The sequence below is a fragment of the Cariama cristata genome, unplaced genomic scaffold (assembly GCF_000690535.1).
Source record: "Cariama cristata isolate BGI_N322 unplaced genomic scaffold, ASM69053v1 scaffold18080, whole genome shotgun sequence".
In the NCBI taxonomy this organism is placed as follows: Eukaryota; Metazoa; Chordata; class Aves; order Cariamiformes; family Cariamidae; genus Cariama; species Cariama cristata.
In genome coordinates, this window is record NW_009594436.1 from 2,019 (window position 1) to 27,087 (window position 25,069).

Consider the following 25,069-nt stretch of genomic DNA (forward strand, 5'->3'; position numbering starts at 1 on the left):
TTTTTGGATGGTGGAAAATAAGTATCACCATATGTGACTTTCTGTACGGGTAAATGGCAGTGACACAAGGTTCATTTATACTTGTCAATTTCTTAATTTCTTTTCCTCAAAAAAGTAGAAATAAAATGTTTTATCCATACTTATGCACACACATTGTCAAGATGAAGTGAAGAAACCCTTGTTCTAGGCAGATTCTAAAAGGTGTGCTCATGAAGTCATGCACATCTGGTGGCAGGATGCAGGAGATTGACACTGAAATTGCTTGAGTGGAGTCATGAAGATGCCTTAGCATGTTTAATGTAAGTTGCTACAGAGACATGGTGTCTCCAAGAAAGCCATTAATAATCAAGTAGTTGTGAGGAGAGTTACGCATCCAGAAGATGGTCAAACCGTGCAAACAGGTCGGATTCAACGGCCTGCCCTGGGTGCTAATTGACATCATGGTTAGACACCCTCTCTTTAAGCCCTCAGTTTTCCTGTCAGATGTTTTCTTTCTAATATGCATAGTAAGAGACCAGATTTATTTAAAGTGTACTCACATGCCAACCTGTTTGGGGGCTGGTGTGTTGTTTTTTTTTTTTTTCCTTTTTTCCTATTTGAGATTCTTTTCTCTATGATCTCCAATGCCAAACTCCAATGCAGCCCCTGAGGTCTTTGCATATGCCAAAACCACAGGGTTTCTTGATGACTGGTTTCAAAGAGGAAAGAAAAGATGTTGTGGTGATACCTCACTTTCCAAACTAGCTATGGAAATAACAAGAAAAAAAACCAACGAACCAAACCAGCATGTACTTGCTGCGTTTTATTCATCATGCCTGGGAATGGCTGTAGGAATATCTGCTGCTTAATAATCTTCTCTTGGGACTAGCCACAAATCTTTTCCCTGGGGTCCTGCAAATCTCATCCTCCAGCCACCTCTAATTGACGTGGCTGAGCGAGCAAAACCTCTCTGCAGTTGTGGCTTAACCCAACAAAAGAGTCATTTTGCGACAGGGGTTATATTGTTAAGGAAAGGTTTTAACTCTCCAGCCAAAAAGCGGGTGTGGGTTTTTTTTTTTTTGCCTATATAAGCACAGTCCTCAGTCGGTGGGTTTGTCCTGCAGCCGCTCTGGTGTGCTGCAGGGCCAGCAAGGGCCCTTCTTCCCTGCTGCCCTTGTGCTGCTTGACGTGTTAGGGGTAGCATGGGGCAAGTTTCATATGCAGGCCTTCTTCTGCAGGGGCACCCATCAGAGAAACGCGCATCTTGGTGCTTGCCTGCTTGCTTTCTGCTAGTATTGGTAATCGATGCTACAGGTAGAGAAGCTGAACCGACGATCACCAAGCAGGGACATGTGCACTTCCTGCAAGGCTTGAAGGTGTGGCGATTTCAAGGGAAATGAGCTTCCGCATGTAACTTTCAAATATTTTCATGTTGCTGAGTGCGTCATTTTTGTACAGTACAATTTAAAAGAGGATGAGAGGAAATAGTGCTTAGAAAGTGTGTCTAAAATTGGAGAATGCAAATTAAAAATGCAGATTTTATTATCCTTTAGTAGCTTTTACTGAATAGAGAGGAAGATTTTCTTCTGAAGTCTCCATAGGAGAGAGGCCTACATAACACAGAGTGTATCTACCTTGGAAAGAAGAACAGCTGAGTCAGTGCCTCTGAGAATTGAAACTGTGGTTACAGACAATCTAGCAAGTCTAGATCTGTGTCTTAGGCCAAGATGCTCCAGCTTCTGTTGTTAATACTGGGCTTTATTTTTATAAGAATGGGTGTAGGTTGTATAAAATTATTAGGGAAAAGACCTAGGACTTGCTACATGGGTACTGTGGCATAGTTATTGTTTTTTTCCTTTGTATTTATGGAATAAATTTATATGAAAACCTTTACTGTGCTACAAAAGTGAAATGTGCGGAAGGCAGTAACCTATTTCAATAGATATACTGTTATGTTAACTCAGCCTACCTCCAGAGAAATGGATTTCCTAAGCATGAAACACTTTCCTGGAAGTTGTACATTCATGGCAGTGCAATAATGCAAATATTTAACCTAAATCTTCTTTGCTCAAAGAAGAAAAATCACAGTAGGATTTTCCCAAAACAGAGAAACATCATCCATTATTAAGAGCAGTTAGGGAAATTAACATTTTTACAAACTGGTCTTTTTTGTGAGAGGTGCTCACAAAACCAGATGTGCTGTTTTTGTGCTTAGCCTCAGCTACACGCAACAGGCAAAGAACAAGCATTCCCATTCAATAAAAAATTTCAAACATGTGCTAGGAATCAGTAATGTTTGCAACATAATTTCAATTTAAAGATTAGATTTGGCTGTAAGAAAGTAAATGTCCAAAGATGCTCTGATTTTTCATTTATGACGTTCTGTTTTATTTATCTTATTTTCTGAACAGACAGGCATGCACACACATATTAATGTAAAAAGTAGAGTGAACTTTCACTTAAAATAGGGATGAAATTAGATGCTGTTCCAATTAAATCCTTGGGGTGAGATGTGGGAAGGCAAATGAGGGGGACTTGTAAGGTGTTATGACTGCGTTTTAAAATGTCTCACTGAAACACACTGGGATGGTTTAAATGGACTATTTATGTTAGTACAAAAAAATGAATCTTAAAAAACTGTATTAAAACAAATGAGCCGTGACAAATCTGTGAACACACCAACCTTGCAAAATGTCTGCAGGGTTTCTGCTCAGCCTTTGGGATTTCTTATTAAGCACTTTGATGAGATTAGGGAAACCATCCTAAGCAACATGCGAAAGAGTATGATGTGTATGAGTGCTGAGCTGCCATGAAATGAAGGGGAAGCAGAGGGACCTGCATGATCTTGCCCGCAGCAGTCACCATGGTGGTGGCCAGCAGCACCACGTTGATCGTGTCTTTTCCCTCTTTGTCCGACAGGATGTGACATGTGTGCTGACAACCGCAACGGCGAGTGCCCCATGCACGGGCCCCTCCACTCCCTGCGCCGGCTGGTGGGCACTAGCAGTGCTGCCGTGGCAGCCCCTCCACCTGAGATCCCAGAGTGGCTTCGGGACCTGCCCCGGGAAGTGTGCCTGTGCACCAGCACGGTGCCCGGCCTGGCCTACGGCATTTGTGCGGCACAGCGGATCCAGCAAGGCACCTGGATCGGGCCCTTCCAGGGAGTCCTGCTCTTGCCAGAGAAGGTTCAGGCGGGAGCCATCAGGAACACTCAGCATCTCTGGGAAGTAAGTTATTGTCTTCCTTGTCAAATTTGATTGTTTTGAAGTACACATTGAGTGTAATTTTATGTAATACTAACACTGTTCAGTAGCTGTGAAAAAAAACCCCAAACAGAACGCAACTTAAGTAGGCTGACCCAGCAGATTTGAAAATGTAGCCAGTGCAAGCAAAGGCCTTGCAGCCAGAAAACCAGTGGACACCTCAGAGCTCCGATTAGTTTGCATAGGAAGAGCAGATTGTTACAGGTGCTTTGATGTGGAATAGAGAGACACGTCCAGAGAAGCCTGAAGGTTAGAACAGCCAGTGCTCTTTACATTTTGACATGAGTAACAAAGGGTGGATGGATCTCTCAGGTCATGGCACCAGCTGTATCATCTTAGTTTGAGCAGCGTATGTGGGTTGAGATTGCATATTGCACCATCACTATGGCCTACAGACAGTCCAAGAAAGCTGCTGAAACAAGTGCAAGAGCCTGTTCTACAGCCCTTCTATTTGCACAGTGAAGGTATTAGTCCTTGTTCACAATTTAGTTCAACTCTGGTCCTGCACCAACTATGCATTCCCCTAATGATGCTTCCAGTGCTTTTGTGTGAAAGACAATTTCAGCTCTCTGAAGAAGTTGGTTTTTTGTACTTGTCACCATCTTAGAGAGGGTAACAGTGATAATTGATATGAAAACATTCAGGCTGTGATGGTTTGGTTTATTTTGCAATGAATGCTGACTGTGGTTTGACAGAATAGATCATGAACCTGCTATTGTATTCCTTTGGCTGTACAGGGATATCCATGACTGTTACTGTTCGTGACTGTGTGCATTTTCCCCAGTGAAGCACTGGAATTTTGTGCTTAGGTATAGTTTGTATGCAGATGCTAACAACAGTGTCTTGTGGTAAGTTAATTTAGAAAGAAAAGAAAGTATATGCTCATTTCACACACAGGTCTAATAATTAATAGGGAACATGTATAACTCCTGTATATGTCACTACTTCTTTCTTACAGAAGCAGCCTACAGTCTACCTAGCCTTTTGCCATTCATTTCTTTGTTTTGTGCCGGAAGGTGTCATTTCTTAGTTTTGCTTAGTCCTCTGTAGCCGCAGCTTCTGCTCACCTCAAGACTAACTGCTGCGGAGAGTCAGTAGAAATGTGCCCATAGATCTGCAGGTGGTATTTGCTCATCTAGACCAAATCCGAATCTTCAGAATGTAGGGGAACATGCTTGCTGGTTAGAAACCCAACAAAGAGTCCATGGAGATGCAAGGAGTGTTTTTGCTGTTTTCAGTGGGTACACAGTAAAAGTGAATGGATTTTTGAAAGACAGGTGGTGGTGTGGAGCCAGTGTGTTGTATAGAGTGCTTGTTCACAGAAAATCTGTGAATATTTAGACTGTCAGCTTTCTGGGACTGATGATTACTTCTTTTAATCAGTATCTTCTATTTTTGCATGCTATCTAATATGTGTAACTTCTTTGTATGAGTAGGAGCTCCTATGCATTTCCTATATGCAAACAAATAGTAAATAACACACCAGGGTGATTATCTCAAAGTGTTTACCCCAAAAAAGTCATTGTGACAAGAGGGAGATTTTCACATTAAAGAGTAAAAGATCAGTCTCAGAACACACCTAAATGTACTCAGTAAAATTGAGCGACTCGCAATCGTTGCCAGTTTTGTTGCTGCCTTCAGTGGGGATGGAATTTCTCTTGTATAGTAGATATTAATAAATTGGACTTAAATCTTAAAAGTCCAGTGATTATAATGAAAGCATTTTGAGATATGTTATTAATCTAATACTTTGTTATGGAACACTCCATAATGATGTTGGAGGCTTTATTTTCGTTGTTAAGAGAGGTTTTGTGGTTTAGATTATGCTAATCAACAGAATGTAAAATATAAAATAATAAAATAAGCTTGCCAGATCATTGAGTTACATAAAACATTAAAATTTAGCTACAATAAATGGAGTTAGAGAGTTTTACATTATCTTTAAATATTTACATTATCAATTTAGTTTTTTTAATTATGAATCAGTATTATGCAAGTGAAGTTGCAAATATTGATAATATATTTTTTAAATAGGCAAGAATTTTTCAGTCTAATTTCAGATGAACTTAAAATTGTTTTAAAGCAATGAAAGAAGAAAGGTTGTTGGGGAGAAAGCAAAAAGCAGCAAATAAAAACATATTAATTAAAAATACAAAATAGTACTGATGTATGTGCCAGATTCAGGCCCTCGATGGGTGTTAGCTGAGTTTTTGTGAGGGTTTGCTCTTCTGTTCTTAACATACAACATCGATCTCCTGTTGGCTAGCAAAATGAGTGTGTGAATTTTACATTAATTATCTTAAAAATAATAATAAAATTTAATTTTTTTTAGGGAGGTGTTGTGGGCAACTCACAATCTCAGATTATTTCTGTTAATTGCAAAAATTGTTCACAAAGAATCACATACTCTAAGCTTTAGCTAAAAGTTTTGGCTGTTTCATTTGTTTTGACTTTCAATCTGGTATGTTTTATCTATCAGAGAACTAATGTTTAATAAAGAAAAAGAATAGCAAATCAAAGTAATCAGAAAGTGTATGTGATTTTACAAAGCTGATCTATGAAAATAAATAAAAGTAATCAAAAGTATGTATCTGAATAGCCTGTATTCTTTACACAGTATAGGAGTGTGGATTAAATCACTGTAAACATTAAAGGAATGTCTCATCGTTGTCCCTTTATAAAGTTGTGGCTTTAGTCATTTCTCTTCCACTGATCTTTTCAAGACAACTGCAAATACAAGTGTGTCCACAGATCAGTTATTCAGTATTAGGTCTTGATGGACCTTGTAGAGAGAACTTCTCCTTCTTAGTACCATAAATAGCGTTCTAATATTTTTTCTCTCAGCACTGCAATGTAAAGTTGATAGATATTTGTTTTCATTTACAGTTTTTTGTTCTCAGTGTGCACCGGATAAATAGAAGGGCTATTGCAAAGACTTTTAAGCATAGTTTCTGATTTGGCAGCTTTTTTTATCCTCTTTGTTGTGGGAAACATCAGAAGCATTGCATTTGATGTATAGTTCAACACTACGGAAATATGCTTCAGTCTGTCTGCACAAGTGTTCCCACCATGCACTCAGTGTTTGCTTTGTATGTAATCCATACAGCATAATGTACAGTGATTCAGAGTAAATTACATACCATTCCATTACCTCACAACAGGCCTTGACACCTATGGGTGTTCATGGGAAATTATAGAGTTCTCTCGCAATCAGCCAAGATAATTTTTTATAACTTACAGAAAGATCAGCCCTTCAGAAAGCCAAAAATATTAGTCATTTTTAGTTGTAGTTCTTTTTTTTCCCCTTTGGCCCACTTCTATCAATCCAGAGTTTGCTTGTGTTTTATAGAAATACAATAAACTCTGATTTGTTTAAAACAAAAACAGGACTGGGTGTATTAAGTAAACACTCTCTTTGGTAACACAGGCATTTATTCAAGCACTGCTTGATAATATTTCTGATCTTTTTTCTTTTTTTTTCATTTGAAGTAATGAGAAAAATCCTTTTGTTATTGCAAAGAAAACAGAGACTTTCTCAGCAATTAAGTCTTACTGATGAGAATGAGATAATTTTCCCCTAATGTGTTTTCTAATAAAGAAGTGAAAAGGCACACTTGATTCCAGCATATATGAAAACATTATCTCAATTATTAATGTGTCCCTACTCCCTGGAGATAAATTAATCTGGTTGCACATGGTTTCCCCTTTCTGTTTAACATCAAAATTTAATAAGAGTAGACTTTAGGAATTTATACGATATACACTTACATTCTATTAAAATAAAATACAGACGTTTAAAAGGCTTATACATTTTAGTAGTTGAGGTTTTTCAGGCTCCGAACTTTAAACTGTGAATTCTGGAAACAGCTAAATTGTAAATGGTCTTTTCCCCTGCAAATGTGGTTTAGATGAAAAAACTTTTACTGACAGACATATCAAAGGATAGAATCTTACAGTTTCCTTTTCTTCATTCACCTGATAAAGAGTTTGCTATCTGTCTTGATTTTTTTTTTGTCAGAGGTCAATTTTTTTTTTTTTCCCTTGGAATAGCCCAAGAATGTCAAATATATTGTTTCACTTTATTTTAACTTGACTTAAGTTTCGCTTTTCTGGAAGAAATGCTTTTTCCTGTGTTAGGTTTTTTTACAGGGATGAGCAAAATATACATATAGCAGAGCGTTCATTAGTAATTACAAAATGCTAAACCTGTGTTACTGATTTTCCCCTTAAATGGACAGGATCAACTGCCACTACGAGAAAGTTTGTGTGTCATTTTAATACAGTACCATTTTGGTACTTACTGACCTTTTTGTACCCCAAATGAAGTCAAAGAAAACATTGCCTTTGACTTCATCTGGATCAAGAACAGGCATTTCGCTGGGATGCGTGCCGGCCAGAGTCTATGCAGTGGTACTGCACGTTTCTGTATAAATTAATATGCAGAGAGAATCCTTACCTTTCAAATGAAGCACTCATTCCAGTTTTGGTGACAGATTTGTATTCAGATTCTCAAGGCTGTAGTTTTGGACTAAATTCGCTGTTACAGCAAAGCACTGGGGGATAGAATTATGTGCATGCCGTAGTTCTATTAAAGTGAAAATTATGTTTCTCAGCAATCCATCATCTAGTATTCTAGACTGCTTGTCAGCCCTGTTTCAAATATGTCATGTTCATGAAATTCAAATAATTTTGTCTTGAAAAAACCCCTTAGTTATATTACTATTATATCTTAAATTATGCAGAGTAACAGCTGGTGCCATTCTGTTGGTTTGTTTTGCCTTTTCTGAGGATTTTGTGCGGCGTACCACCCTTGTGTTTATTTTCTATTAAAAAGGCACAATAATTTTTACTTTTACATGAACTTTAAGTTCACATGCTGCCTACCGGAAATATGCCTAATTTTGTGTTTAGTAGCTTGCTAAGCTGAAAGTTCAGTAACAGCACATTCACCACCACAGCTTCTTTAATTTGTGTACCTTAGAAGAAAATTGCGCTAAGCCGCTATAAAGCAGCTTGCTAACATTAGCATTTCTGGATCACTTAGTATCACATTTTTCCAGATAACTTTTGCAAGTTATAGATTCCTTACTTAGGGTCAATATAAAGTTAGTCTGATCCCAAATATGAAAGCTACTTCGTGTTTGATAATTCTTATTCTTACAAAAGCTGAACTAAATCTTGATGTTTCTTTTATAAACCCTGTGATTTTTACAAGACTTTTTCATGCCTTATCTTCATTATCTCTGTGTCTTTGGTATGTTTTCTTCATGTACACAAGGTATCTATTGTATGCCTGAGCAGATAAATAAGCCTAAACACACATGCCACAACATAAATCTAATTTGGTATGGGTACTGATTATCTTACTATTTAATGAAGTGAAGTTTGGAATAAACTTTCGTGGGGAGTTGGATACAGCCCTCGAGTCATAACAGTGTTACTGAAAACAATAATTCCATGGACTGCATGGAACATGCACGCGTCCAGACACATAATATTCCCAGAAAAAAAAATATTTTTTAAGTTGCCAGATCATGCAGGGACTGTCTGTTTTTCCATGGCACATAATCTCACCTTGGAGATTTTATTATGTAATACACAAAAATAGTGAAATGGAACACAAATAAATATAAAAGCTCATTTCTGTCCTTATTTGACCATTACCTTTCCGTATTGCTCAAAAGTGATCCAATCACCAATATTATGGAAGTGTTTGACTTTTTTTTTTTTTTATTAGTTAGTAAAAGCAGTTTCCATTGTTGGGTAAAATCTAGTTTGTAAGGCCTGAAATTACTCTTAATTTATGGTACCATTAACAGTGAGTTATTTCTATTGACTTTTGATTCAAAGTGGGTGAATAAAGGCAGTATTTTAATGAGATATATGGATATCCAAAATGTGTTCTGTACCTGATCCCAGTAATATATTGGTTATAGATTTGATAAGCCAAAACTGCAGCGTATGCTTTTCAGGGTGGCGGTGATGTTCAATATTTTGCAGAACTATCTCAATCACTGCTTTATGTATTTTTGTCTCACAGGTTTCATGGCATCAAACATGCACAGACTTTAAAATGCAGGCTTTTAAGTAACTGCTTGACATAAAAGCTGGAAAATTTAAGCCCAGGGTATACTTTCTTTCCACTCATTTGGCACCTTTTTCAGATAAGTTACAGAATTCCATTATCCAGATTGTTACACATGTGTGACAGAGGTTGACCTGTAGTCATGTCAATCCTTTTTGTGTAGGCCTCAGGCTCCAGCCTAATGGCTCAAAGCCTGATTTACTCACTGTAATAAGGGCAGGAGGTCGAGCAATTGTCAGCTTGCCTGCTCATACTCGTCTCAGAGCTTGGTTGAAGGCTGTTAACACAAAGCTTTTCAAAGTGAATTTACAACCACCACCACTGACAGAGGCCAATCAGTACACCATAAATGTCAGGTTAGTGAGATTGAGCAGTAAGTAAAGTACTGGCACCTCACTATTGGCTGAAATCAATTGCTTAAGGTTTAACTGAGAATAGCAATCCATGTATAACTATGTCTGCAGAACTGGCTTAAGTGTGGAGAGCAAGTTAAAGAGTGGACTAGGTACAATTACCCACCAGCAACAGACATGGCACCAAGCCCTGCATTTGTTCTCATTCTGTATGAATGGTGCCTGCACTGATGTGATGCGTGGTCAAAAAGTTGTTGGACCTGCCTCTTGGTTATAGAAATAAGATTATTATTTTTCATATACGGAAAAAAAAAGAAGAAAGGTAAAACAGTGTGCTATCTTACCTGGGCAAAGAAGGCTAGGAAATTTTTTAATGTATTAGGTCAGTAATAGCCAACTATTTCTAGTCCTTGGTCCAGAGAAGGCTTTTTCATACGGGAACTGTGGCTTTTTGCTGTTGGTTGGTAAAAGGAAAATATCACAGAATTCACTAATGAGTGATTATGTACCTGATGGTCTGAATATCCATGAGATGTAGTTACCTAGAAGACTGAATGTTTTTATCGTTTTGTGTAGTGACAGCTTGGACAACAATTCATTTGGCTTTCAAAGCATCAGCATTAAAATGTAGGAATCCATTAAAATGCTGTATGCCAAGATTTATAAATTAGGCCATTTCCTTGATTATTGCAATCATTTACAAAATCGATTGTCCCAGTATGGTATAGGCAGATTTCAGCAATAATCATTGACAACAAGCACATGCTCTAATATCTATACTCATTATTCCCTAAAATAAAACCCACTCCACTATGAGATTATTCTCCATCTCAAGGTCAATTATGCATTGAAAAAGTCTACTGATGTAAAAGATCACACATCTTTAAAGGAGAACCACATCAACTATTTATAGACTGTAATGATAACTGGAACAATTTTTTTTTCTTCTGTTTGTAATTTGTTTGCTGTCGGCCAAGGCATTCACTTGAGTCTGTAGTGCATATTCTCTTTGTGATCCATTATTGAAAGGTAAATAATTTTGGCAAATTGTAGCTGTAAATATTTATTTGATTGAAAATTTAAAAATCAATAATGTGTTTTATTTGTTGCATCTTAGAGTTCTAATTAACCAATAGATATAGTGCATAATAACTTGATTTGGGTCAATTATTTCTGCAAGACATAATAAAGACATTATGTCACAAAGCAAATATGCTCTCAAAGTTTTCCTATATTAGAACAAATACAGTGAAGCTGCAAAATGCTAGCCACCAACGAGAAAACCACAGTGCTTTCTACTTGCGTGAAGCAGTATGCATGGTAAAAACCTATAAATGCTAAACCTTACAAGACAGGTCATTACAGCAGATTCTTTTTGCAAATTGTAGATGAGGCCCAGTCATAGCTGGCAACAAGCTAATTCGCGTCAGGCCTCATGCAAATCATGAGCTTCTAAGACTGATACCCTGCAGTTGTTAATCAGTTGCTGTGCAGACAAGATAACCATTGATGTCATTAGGAACTTTGATTTAACACAGCATCACTTTAATCACAATTCTTAAATAATTTTTTTCCAAGGTAGGCCAACCGTTCTTTCAGAACTGCAGAGCCACCTGCATATTGTCTGCCACTGTCTATACAACAACAGTAATACGCAGTTAACGTAAAGGTACTCTTGTATAAATCCATTCATTTGACCTAAAGTTAATATTTTACTGTGAAGAAAGGGAGAATTGCGTTGTCAGTGACTGTGTAGTAGTGCATTGTATTCAGTTAGATAAATATTAGCACTAAAACACCGCATTTTTTTGATATCTTGTAAAAAAATCTGTAACTCATAAATTTACTGTTTGTACTGCATTGCATATTTGTTGCATGGATTTAGCAAGATGTATGAAAACAATTCCATATTTTAATAGTAATTCAACCTGGTACTTTCTGTGTAGAGACGTACTGGTGTATAAGCAAGCAAATTTAGTGACCCCAGGGCATTTCTAAAGATGTTTTGATTTCATCTGTGGAACTACAAAGTGGAGAAAAGTGGTTTTATCAAGAGTACGAGAATCTCCTACTGAAATACAGGACATATGAAGGCTCTGTTCTTCATGCTGTTTACCTGTAACACAGCCCTGAATTTGGAAATAGAGTAATGGGCAATATTTGTTACAGTCTAAACTGAAAAAAAAAATATAATCCTACATTAAGTGAAGTGTCACGTATAAAGCAAATGAAATAAGCAAATCCAGGTTTCAAGATTTTTACCTAGGCTAATTTTCCAGCTGTGTAAAGGTCAGTATTTTTTTTAAAATGGTTTATATGTACTTTTTGCTTGATGCCATGTCAGCATTTGCTGTGGAAAGCAGGGTATTAGTTTTTATCAGCCTGTCAAAAGAACTTTTATAGCAGTATGGATTAGTGACTGATACTATTTTTAGACCACCATTTTACAAAAATAACTTACCATTGAAGTAAAAACAATGTTTTAAAAGTGTTCTATTTTCTATATTCTGTTTCTATCTCTATTTTTATTTGCATTTTAAGTTGGCTTGAATTCTGTCCCCATTTCCATTGCTCCAGTAAAAGGAGATGAAAGACATGCACAATTACTTAGAGAAAAATGAGAAGGACTGGGTTATAATTTTTTATTTGTAAGATCAGTTGCTAATAAAGGACACCTTCATTTCCAACTGGAGATGTGAAGTGTTGCTGAGTTACAGTTATTTCGCTGGGTTTGTGTTAATTCATTTTATTGTGACCGGCAAGATTTCAGTGACAGCTGTGGTAGCAAAGTGACATTTGCCCACTTCTAAAAAAATGAACTGTCTTTCAGATCGAACATTCTGAGAAGGATTTGGCATTTGATGGGAAAAAAAACCCAACTTTTAAAAAAATTTGCTTCTCATCCATGACTTAGGGCCATTCTCCATTTCAGAGCAGGAAAACTGGTGTACAGGTTGGTTAGGTGCCTTTGGATGGTATGCATTTGGAAAGATAGGAAGAAATACTAACATTTCAACAAAATAAATATGTTTCTTTTTAATTAATGTAAAAATATCATTAGAATACTTAAGCAAAACTGATAGGTTCCTAAAAAAAAGTTTGATTTTTAACAAGATGTTTTTTTCATGCAGAGAATTGGACATTGCAGATTAGTTTTTGACCAGCTCTAACAGAAATGCAAAAAAAGTTACATAGACTTACAAATTTCACTTAGAGCCACTGTAACCCTTTGGGGCAGTTGTCAAAGTGTACCAGGCTAAGACCTCAGCTGTGTTTTCAGCAGTGTTCTCTTCTCCATGGTCACAAACCTGCAAATTGCGATGTACAGTATCCTAGCTCTAGCATTTTGCTGGTGAGAGGCACTTCCTAGGAAATTTGAGGTCTTGTTTCTGTGTTGGGACCAAAACTTTTCACCCAACTCAACCTCTTCTGTTGTCCATGGACCAATACAGTAGAGTTTAATTTGCTATAAATCTTTCATCACATTTAAAAGTCAGGTAAGGAGTTTAGGAAGCTCGATTTCTGTTGCAATTTTATCACAAATATAACCAAAGTGAAGACGAACATTGGCATTTCCTTAGACCACACAGTAGTAGTGAAGACATTCAGGAAAAAAATGGGTACCATATCGATGTTCAAATCTTTGTGTCTTTTCTTTTCTGATCAAACCAGGATCACGTTCAAGTTACTTGGAATAAGAGGTCGTTTTGTAGGAATACTAACTTGCTTACTTGGTTGTCCAGAATGGTACCTATTGCATCCCCAGTCTAGGGATTTGGTGAATTTCCAACAGTGAGAGTTCTCCAGCAGAAACTGTGTGGCCTGGGCTCAGGGGTGTCTCTAGCCCACCATGTGGTAGAACATACATTAGAGTAGGCTATATATCTGAGCCTGGGTGGGCTCAGATAGTAACTCTGGCTGAGTAGCTATTTGACCTTGAGGTCTGCCATTCCCAACAAAAGATGGCTGAGGGTCAAGCTGAGGTCTGCAGCCTCTCCTTCCTGCAAAAGCTACATTTGTCTGCCTCTTTTCTTAACCTTTGTGGGTTTTTGTTTATTTAATAAAATGTTAATTTTTATGCCCTAATTACCCCAAAGTGACATGTCCCAGAGGCAATAGTGTTGCAGAAGTTTTACTTCATTGTTTGAAACAGATTTTTCCTTTACCTTTGAAAGGCTGATTTGTGTACAATTTCATTGTTTGCTACCAAGCCAAATCAGATGGCTTCTTTTTTAAAGATACAGCAGCTGTCATGTTGGATCACTTTAAGGATTTTTTTAAGGTCTTAATCTGCTTAATCCTTCATTCTGAGTTTATGTCTTCTATATTATTACTTGCCTTTTCTGAAATCTCAGAGGTCCACATACTCTGCTTTATGTTATTCATTACCGCTCTATGGCCTGCATGTCATAATGGCTGTATTTATGATCAGAAATAGCTATCAATGCCTCTCAGGAAGCTATCAATCACAATTTGAAATAACGATAGCCACTGAAGAAGTTTGCACAAGGCCTTTGCCCCTCTCTGAAGCTGAGCAGCACACTGCTCCCATACCACACCCAACCACTGGTTGGTGAGTAGTTCAGGAACAACGCTCCTTTCTCTGTCACATTTGACTTTAAGATCATCTGGCTCAAGGGAAGAAAGACATCAAGAATTTAAAGTTGCTGCTGCATCCACAGAGAAAATAGTTGGCTGCAATGATAGTTAAGCCAATGCAATTCCATGTCTTGGCAATAATTTATGGTTTGAGCCAACCTAGTGAAGGTATGGACCACCATGGTGTTTGTTTTCCTATTTTTTACCCTTCCTTACTTTTCCTTTATTATTTTTACTTTTTTATTCTTATTTATGTGTTTATTTATTACTGTAAAAATCTCACATTAAAAATGCTTTTTGTGGTCTCTGAAAAGATGTGCATTTGTCTCAGTGTTTTCTACAAAAGGGCAAACATTCTGGCATTTTGTCTCTGTGTGGAAGGTGATCTAATTTATTTGGAGAATTAGCTGTTTGAGAGCATCCATTTCTAGTTCTGGCTGTCATCCCACATTAACTGTGGGAAAAAAAGTTTTCTCTTTCACAGGCAAAGCTGGACTGGACATACATTAATATTTTGATAGTCAATTCCATTGCTTTATTAAATAATGCTACAGTCAGTCATCGCACCTTGATATTAACTTATCTGGTAAATCTCTAAAAGAAGTAATGTTGAACAATTTTAAGAAAGACTTTATAGTGCGGCATCCAAGGGTCAGATTGCCACAGACTGAAAGTCTGACTGAATTTCTCCCTCCTTCCTACTCTTTGAAGGTCTCACCATGACAAGCAGAGAGCTAGATATCTTATCTTACACTTTTTTTTAGCAAAGTGATGTATCTGTAGTGGCTAAAAAAGTAGACCTTTGGATTATAGGGAAAATTGGGGCAACAGACAGATGCAAGCTGCTAAAACAATGTGTTTGAAGAAGATGGAGATACCACAATGTCGCTGCATAATTCTGAGCTTTCACTTACTCCCTACAACTTTCTTGGGAGCTGGTGGTGTTGAGGAGCTTACAGAAAACACAGAGTGGCTTCCAAGATCAGGACTCCTGAGCTTTGTCCCAGTGTCAGTTTGCAGGATTTTTTAGATCTTTTCAATGTTTCATGGTGATTGTGCTTGGTAGTGAATAAAAAGACTCCAACGTTACTCCCCATTCCAGCAAAACAAAAATGGCAGGAGCTTCAAAGAGGGCAAATACTTTAAATTCATACATTAGTCTCTTAACCTTTCCATCCTGGAGGTGTCTGTTGGAAAGGCACCAGGTGATAAGGAGAGACACCTGGGCTTTGTGCGTGAGTATAGGAATTTGTGTTTGAGTTGCCCATGAGCATTATGGCAATTAACTCTCCAGCAGAAGGGTTATGGGAGCTATAAATTGTATAAAATGAATAGTATCATCTGATGGAAATATCTTTGAAGAGTTACCTTGTGTCTAGATACCACAACCATAGAACTGTGGGAAAAGAGAAGAAAGTACAAGGTGGCTATGAAGGTGATCAGCTTCTGGGAAAAAAGCCTTTGAATGGATTTCTTAATGGAGATTAATATATTGTCTTCATTATAGAAGAGGTTAGAGTTGATTTGACTTCTTTTTATGGACACTTGCATATGGGGAAAAAAACCCACTTTGGCAGATGGGGTTTTCTATTCAGTGGATGAGACAGGATAGACGAAATACCGTGGCTAGAAGCTGAAGTTAGACAAAATGCATCTCAAAAGAAGAAAGTAATTATGTTTTGCAGCAGTTAAACATAAGAATGTCTTACTAAAGAGGCAGGTACCTTACTTTGACTCTTTAAAAGGTCATTGGATGTGTTGAGTTCTGCATCTTTGGGTTGGATAATCTGAGCCTTGACAGTCTGTGAACCTCCAAACACTTTGCTTTACCTCCCAGGCCATATGTGAGGACTGCAAGACTGCCTGCATCTTCCTTGTAGCACTTTGCATAAGGGTCTCATCTTCAGTGGGACATTTACTGGGAATTTCTTCCCTCAGCTATCCAGGTAGATTCTGCTCTCTGCTTTTTTGTGGGGCCAGAGAATTGCCCCAGGGATTGGGCCAGGGCCAGTCATTTGAGCTGTACATCTTTCATTTCAGAACTAGCATATTTTGCCTTGGGCTGACTGCCACCAGCCTTGCAGGTTTGTCATGATCTCTGCAACTTCAGATGTGGCCATTCTGGCTTGTTAGTTCATCCTGGCATTTCTTGCCTTAGCAATTCCCTGCCATTATCAGGTACTTGTGGCATACGGGTCCTCTCCCTGTTTTCTGTGCCTTTTCCTAATGGAGGCTAATGGCCTATGAAGTATGGTCTGGAGCAGATGATCGAACAGTGCCTTCTGACTTTAAAATCCATGAAACTATGAAGCCAACCAAGAAAAGTTACTGTGTCTGTGTAAACCTTATCAAAATGGAGCACTGCTCATTCTCCCAAGTAAGAGTTTTTGTGCTTATAAATTCCTCTCAGCCTCCTTTTCTGACAGAGTGCGGCGTATCAGAAGAATTGTCTGATAAAGATGGGGAGAGAGGAGAGGGATTATTATAAAAGCCAGCCATGTGGCTTCTGCCTGGAACTCTGCATATTTCCCTTATACATGAAGTGGCATATACAGGCTGCAGCTTAACCCAGAGCTCCAGAGAAATAATAATATGGAAGAAAGAGCAACAGTAGCTCTGAATTTTCTTGCAATTATCTTATTGCAACAACACTGAATGGACATGCAATCATATACCACAACCCCCACAACTGTCACTTTGGCAAATCTTTTGATGAATTGGATCTTGATATTTACGGAATCTATTAAAATACAGCCGACCACGTGTTTGTTTATATGTTGACAAGATGATGTACACCGTGCGGGTCAAGGGTGATGTGAACTGTTTTGGTGTTCTTGTCAAAGCAGCTAAAAAAAGAGCATTTAAATAATTTTTGTGGAATAATTGTCTAAGAATGTAAGAGCAACATACAGAATTCTTACTTTGAAAAAAAAAATCTCTACTGATCTGACACAAAAATCTGAGCTTGTTATCAATCAAAAATACTTTCCTACTTCTTCTCTAATATGTTAGAAAATTGGCAGCTCAGATAGAAAAACAAATAGCAAAATTAAACAGAAAAGAATTGATTTAACTACTTGGGTGGTTTATCCAGTAACATATAAAATTTTTCACTTGGGCTTGTCACTTATTAAATATTTTTTTTAACAAATGAGACTATACAGCGCATATAAAATCTTGCACTATTTTGCTATAAATATTCTAAGTCAGAATGAGCTTTATGAGGATATCAGATGTATTTCTTTGAACATCATTCATACGTGTTTGATTTTTCTTCGCAGTTATGAAGAAAAAATACAGTCTGAAATTAAATCATGTCAATGTAGTTGTCTTCACAGATATGCCTATTAAATCCAAATGTGGCTGTATCAAGCATGTTACCTGCGTAAAATTGGACCCCAAACTCTTATGCTGAAGGATTCCACGGCATTCTCCCAACTTCGTTGTATTGTTGTTAGATTATATTCTCCTGAAGTGGGGTAAGAGCTAAAACAACTTGTTGTAGAAGAATCTCTTGCCATCTCACATTTTGATTACTTGTTTTTTTCAGCACCTTGGAGTCATGTGCCTCAGAAATAAATAAGTCCTGTCCCGACATAAAGCTAGCACATGGTCATTTCAGTGCTATAAAAGAAATAATGGAAGAGAACAGATAAAGAAGATGAGTTTAAAGGGAACAAAAAATACACGGTTCTCTCAGATTTGTTATCTGCATGTTCTCTAATTGTTGAGGTATGCAAATGCTTCACTATTTTAGAAAGGAATGGATGCATTTGGAAGACAGTGTGGAGCTGGGATGAAAAACCTGTGAGAGAAGTAGTGCCTGTGAAGGTGGAAAAGAAAGAATGGATGGATAAAGGGGGGAAAGGAAGAACAGGATCTAGGCAGTGTGAGAAAGGAGGGATCAGAGTGTTGCAGATGAGGACCACAAGGTGACTGCTCGAAATGAGCTGTCCTGAGATGTTGTGCTGAAGAAGTGGTAGTATTGGCTCTCATGTCCCCCTTGAGAAGGGGGACCTGAGAACAGCTAGTGTTACCTTCAGATTTCCTCTTCTTAAAGGGAACAGGCTGTGCTGGTTCAGTTCCGGCGAAAGCTTATTCCTGGGCCCTGGGATCCCTTGGAAAGCTGCTCCTTGCTTCAAGTCTGGGAAGGAAAGCAGAGCAGCCTGTTCTTTTATTCGTATTACAGAAAGGAGGTTTGGGGCTTTTCTGAGCTGAAATACTGCTAGCTTTTTTTTTTCTGCTTCTTTTGTTATGTATTTCTAAGACTGCTCTGGCAAAGAAAAGTGCTTATAACTTTGTTTCAAAATGAAAGCCAAGAGCCTCCTTCACATATCTGGGAACCTCTTTCTTCCTCTTTATTCCTTCAACTTGCCTTAATCTTGCTCCAAAAGCTTTACTTTAAATATTTTTTTCTCTCTCTCTCTCCTTTTTTTTTTTTTAACTTTTCTGTTGGGACTGCCAACAATGAACCAGTTAGAGCTAGATTGCAGTCTACAGACACTCGCCCAGATGGAGCTGAGCCCATAGCACCAAAAGCGAAGGCATGATCATCAGATGTTAGTGCCCTTTGGTCACAAAGGCTATATCTACCTTCTACAATGAGGTGTTAGTCTGGGTTATTGCTGAATGAGCTATTGCACCTGCATGGCACAATATAGCTGAGTTTTCAATATTGTTAGCCTGGGTACATCACTGCGGTGTACCCTGGTGTGACGCATTAGACTACATCATGTGAGGTTAGCAAGGTTTGAGATTCTGCTCCTGAAGCCGTCCAAATCAGTGATCAAGGCTCTGAAGAGAGCTCAGTGATTAGAGCTCAGACTAACCACTGATAGTACTGATCACTGAATGCAAGATATTAGTGTCCTAGGAATTAAAAAAAAAGTCCCAATTTGCCTGTTGTGCTGAGCTGTTTACTGTGATCGCCTCTAAATAGATGCCACAGATCTTTCAGGTGCATGGTATGTGCAAACCTGAAATTAGAAAATCTGAAACTGGATGACATTCTTTTTTTTTAAACTTAATTTTGAGTGTTATGCTCACAGCAGAATCAGAAAAATTCATTCTCAAACCAATGACAAAACTTGTGCTTAATTTTCTGGAAGCTTACATAAAGTTTTGATGTGTCACATTTAAAGCACTTAAGCAATACAGTGTAAAGCAAAGGAAGGAGGTGAATGTGATTTGAAACTGAAGATATGTGCAAAAAAATCCAATGCACTTAAACTTTATTTTGTTTTATGCTGTTTTATTCTATTTTATTTATAAACAGCTAATAAAGGTTACAGTTTGATTTATACTCCTGTAAATTAGTACATGAATTACAGACAAGTGTCACACTTGCATTACATTTTCCAGATTTTCCAAGTTTGTCAGACTGCATGCTCTTTAGACAATGTTTCTGACAGTTTAATTAATTGTAATGGAAATAAAACAAAATGTTCATGCTTTTAACTGTATTTTTGGCAAGTATTACGCTTTATGAAGAACTTCATAACTCTGAAAAGGAAAGAATCCAATATATTAGTTAAGCTTTTTCATTTTTATTAATGGTCTTTGTTATGTGCTTTCTTACATGGGAAACAGACTTTCAAGCAAGAAGAATAAAACCAAGAAAGAACCAAAGAAATGTCTCTTTCAGTGTCATGCTAATGGGCTCTCATGAGCCTCAAAAACAGATTAGCTCCCATTCGGTGAGTGTGCTTGGAAACAAGAAGGTATGGTACAGGATTTAGTCCCTGGTTATAGGTACATAATCCTTGGTGTTAGGGTCAGATGATAAAAAAAAAGAAAAAGCCAAGTTGCCTACTCGTAACTGCTTCCACCAGAGGCTACTAAGCTGCTGTGCATGGCTCCCTGGTGGTCTGCAAGACCTTGCAAAACCTTCTGCAGATTACATGGAGGACAGAGTTCAAAGGAGTCTCTCTAGGTGGTATAATCGTGAGCTGTATTTCAGCACCATCATGACAGATGCTTTCCCTGACACAAGGCAGGACGTGCATCATTCCTGGCGTTGGCATTCCACTAGGATTTCCACATACATAGTTAAGGATGTCCATGTGCTCATCAGACACTTGTTTGCAAATGTCATATTTGTGTATGCGGGCACTCAGTTTGCCCATGAAATCTTGTCATAGCTGAATGTCAAGTGTCTGTAATATAGGGTATGGGCACAGATCACTTCAACAGGGTAAAAACTGGCCTTCCTTGTAGCTGGTTGCACTGTCTGGATAATAAGAATATGGCAAGATGTCACTAGATGACACTGTTACATAACTTCACACCATCTTTTCTCCAAAAGCCTGTGTTCAGTCTTTGAAGATATACTGTACTGTCTCCTGTGTTTCAGTTCCTGTTAGTTTATACTGCTGCAAGCATCGGGACAATTTTCTGTCTGATTAAATCTTTCTGACTAGACTTTGCTGGAGTGCAGTGTTGGTGCTTCATTTTGGACAAGGCTGAGTATAATTTACATCCCAAAGACTCAGTTTTGACAGCAATGATTGCTCCTGTGTTAAGAGAGAGGTCTGCAAAGACCTCTAGCTTTGGAGAACCAAGAAGCTGCCCGTGTCCACCATGGGACAAAACTCTGGTGGCACAGGGACTAGTGGGTGATCTGGTGTGCTGCCTTTGGAGAGAGCAGGTCAGCAAGGAGAGCCACAGCTGCTTGATTGGAAGCCCACCTGCCCTCCCAGTTCAACCTGGTTCTGCCATGGAGTGATGGACTGTTTAGAGTCACTGTCATCTTTCATGCGGAAACTATGCTTTCCTTTGGCCCTTCTCCCGGTGGAGGGATAAGAGCCTCTGGTCTTAAGTAAAGCCTTTTTTCGCCTCCATCTGACAAGGTTGAAATAGTTAGGCTCACTAGGCTCTATTTTATGCTGTCGTTGGCAACGTCAAGATTTTGCTGCAACGCAAGCAGTGGTATGCAATTATTGTCAGGCTCCAGACATGTTCATAATATGCCACTTGCATATTATCTGAAGGCTTCCAGAGAATGTCTTGAGGCACTCCAGCCAGTCAAGTCTTGAAAATAAAATTGAGTGGAAGTGGCACTCTTAGAGGTTTGTTTGTTTTGGTTTTTTTTTTTCACTTTTAAGCATGTGTCTCAAAAGCTTTCCCAATACAGTAGTTTTGTGAGCAATATGAAAAAAAGTTTTTTTTTTTTGTTTTTGCTTTTGAGTCGCCCTCCTGGAATCATTTACTGCTTAGGAAAGGTCATTTTAGGGAAGCAGCTTTCAACAGCATCACAACCACAGCTCTCCTAAAAGCTGCTGTTTCTGCTGTTCATTGAAAAAAAAAAAAAAAAGAAAAAAGAAAAAAAAAAAAAAAGAAAAAGCAAGAAAAAGCACGAAGTATATTTTGGGAAGAAAGCTGAAATTAAAAAAAAAGAGGAAAAGAGAACGATGTCTCTTGTATCATTTCTCCTAATTCGTTGACAGCATGCTTTCATAGTCCAGAAACAATGGAGGCTAAGAATTTGTAAGACTGATATGATACTATACCTTTACTTATAAATGGATTTATGTAAAGAAGCTATTTTTGGTTTGCTAGTCAAAAATGCACTACAATAGTCACTCTCAAATGTTAAGATGATAAAAATTGTTTGTAATCTTTTATTTTTCCTAAAAAGCATGAGAAATAAAAGCAATACAAAAATGACTGACTTTTTTGAGCACCGGTCTCAGTGAACTACATCCAGGGTGTGGCAATTTATACCAGGTAGTATTTGTACTCTCAATCACTAACATCTGATATCAGTAAGTTAAGAATCTGGTCTAAGTCAGTTAACCTTATGATGTATTGCCCTCTGATGGTGCCTGTTTCTCTCCATTGTCTTTACAAGGACATTTGGTAATAGGGTTAGGTTAACCTTAGTTGGTTAATGTTACGTGAAATGAATCCTATCTTCAAGTCACGAACAACCTTCATTTTACACTGCATGTGAATAAAGGAAATAGTCAATAGTGTCCCAATACTTATTATCGGTTTCCCTTATTGTGAATTCACTACAGGCGTGTTACATTGCAGCCAAAGATGTGTCTGCACCTCTGGGCAGAAACAAGCCAACTAGTTTAATTCAGGTAATTATTTCAGCTTTACAAATAATGTAACTCCAGCAATACTGAGCTTACCATGGGATGCAAAACTCATGGTAAAGCGTGGTAAATAGCCTTAAGTACATGCCACGCTGCTGTGATTGCCCTGCTGTTATGACCCAAATAGCTAATTTACACCTAGAGAACAGATTTGTCTGCATCAGTCCCGGTCACTTTGACTGCAATGTAGATATGCTCTAAATCAGTACGATTTTTAATCTGTGATTATACTTGATATATGTGAAAGCAGAACTGGGCTGATATCTTTTCCTATGCAATGCATCTTATATGTCTACTAAAGCGAAGGCTGCTTAATTTAAGCATTCTCTGTTTTGCAAATGCAGAGCCACTAATATTTTTATTGGATAACATTTGTTCCCGATTGTAGCCATCAGAAGGTCAGAAGAAGTTCAAAATGACATGATGGAGTTTATCTATTTGTTTAGGAAAAATGATCTGGTTATTGCCATAGCAAGTTATATTAAATTGTTTTGGTTGTACAATATAGGATTTTTATATTAATGCCTTATTTTAAATGTATTTGTAAAACAGTTGAGCTTTGACTAGTATAGTCCAGATCTGTGCAGCTTTATAATTGAGACATTTGTAAATTTAGAGTTAAATTTATTTTGGTAGTGACCAAACATAGATGCATTTTAAAAGAAAAACTTTGGATAATTGCATCATGATGGATCATTTGAGTCCTGTTCATTTCTGCTCTCAAAGATATTAAATCAATACAAATCACAGGACTGACTGTATGCGATATGTGAATGATGTATGTTTGGATTTTTTCCTCATTTATGTGTGCAGTGTATGTAGATGTGCCACTAAAGTTGACAGAGTGTTTAAGCGGAGTTGCAATGTGGGGATTGCCATGGGAATTGCAATACATATCTTTTGCAATGTTACAGGTGAAAAGTGCTATGATCATTTGTTGTAAGTGAGGTAAGGTCTTCCTGCTCTTTCTCTCCCATCACCACAGTCATTTAAAAATCTGCCAGCTGTCTGCTTGCTGCTGGTTATTCTTGTACTGACTTTTAGTGGACTTACACCATAATTAAGAGACAGAAGCATAGATCCTTTGCATTGCAGAGCATGATGCCTTTTGACACTATCTGTAGTCCTTGCATGGAGTTTTCTGCATTAAGATTTGCTCATGTCAGCATGATTTTGGGTCCGATTCAGATCCTATTTACAATGTTAAAAACTTTATTAGAAACTGAGGGATTTTTTTTTAGTGTTTGTTGATTTTGTACATTTTTAGAGAAATCACATTTTAGATTGAGAAAATGTCACAAAAAATGACATTTAAATTTGCTGAATATGAAATATATCTACAATTGAACTATGTTATTGCTAATGACTTGCCAGTAGTGACTGGAATTTATTTAATTCATAGTCATAACTATGGTGCTAGGAAGACAGTAATCCGTCCTGCATTTTCACTAAGTTTGATGTAAAAGGTATATAAGTTAAATCTCTGGAAATGTGGAAAAATTAGCAAAAAACTAAATGATAACAGGAAATGTAATTTTCAGAACTGCCATTCTCTATAATACAGGATATCTTGTGTATATAGTGAAGTCAAATATGAAAAGCGTACAGGGCACACTCTTTTCTGTATTGTCATGACAACTGCACTTTTCCAAACATGCAGCAGCTAAAATTTCCTGAAAGTCAGGAAAGCAGCAACTGCATCTGGACCTATTGCCTGTGCAATTGGTCCAACACATGATGTTTGTTGAGCGTGCATAAACTGTGCATTGTGACTTTTCTGTTCAGCACTCTTCCAGATTTCACCTTCTTGCTACTCCACATTTCATGATGTGACTTCTAAAAGTAGTTATTCACTTTTGGGATGTGGTCAAGAAGATTATCAAACATGCAGATGGGTATTAATGGGAATGAGCAAAGGTCACTGGCTCAATCTAGACCTCACCATTGAGCAAAAGTTACTGCTTTTTTATGAGCCACAATACCTCTTCTCTACTTACACATCACAAGGCCAGGTATCCCAGGACACCATTCCTCCTGCGTCAGTGGTGAGAGACTCCACCGTACATGTTGCTCTTCGGTGTGCTGAACTCCCAGTGATATCAGTGGCGGTGCTAAGTAACATAATAACTGGAAAATATTTAGGTATCAGTGTTATACATGGGAATCAGTGTAGAAGTGGAGATTATTACAGCAGTTAAAATTTTGGGGACAAAGGACACACATCCATACTAAAAACAGGCTTCATAGCCCCACTCACTGAGCAACTAGCCTTTAAATTGTGGAATGCTTCTGAATGTACCTCATTATTAAGCCTCTGGTAAGTGTCTTTTCCTCTCAGTCAGTTTGTTTATTCATCCTTGATTCCAAAGATTTGCTCAGTTTTCTAGTAAGTATAATATATTTCCTATCCAGATGCCACATGGGATTACTAGACAATTTACTTATCTGGACAAAATAAATGTCTTTCCTTTGAAGCCTGGAGTAACTCACATCCTTCTCTGCTCTCTGCTGGAGAACAAAAAGTCTTTGAGAAAAAGAAGCAAAATCTTCCACAGTGACATACTATCGTATTCTGTTGGATGATCCTTGGTATTTTTTGACAGAATGAGTCAGCAGAGACTAGAATCATAGTGCATTAACCTCTCCCGTCTCACACTTCCCATACTCCCAGTTTCTTGGAGAGTTTCT

At 37.8% G+C, this 25,069-nt stretch overlaps 1 protein-coding gene across 1 annotated transcript in view; it reads left to right on the top strand.

The window, feature by feature from the left end:
* Nucleotides 1-1,181: 1,181 nt before the first annotated feature.
* PRDM6 (PR domain containing 6) overlaps nucleotides 1,182-25,069 on the top strand; it is a 63,943-nt gene continuing 40,055 nt past the window's right edge. Inside the window, exons 1-2 of the mRNA XM_009698135.1 lie at nucleotides 1,182-1,293; nucleotides 2,899-3,206. Of these exons, the coding sequence (XP_009696437.1) occupies nucleotides 1,182-1,293; nucleotides 2,899-3,206 (420 nt within the window). The remainder of the gene's footprint in view (nucleotides 1,294-2,898; nucleotides 3,207-25,069) is intronic.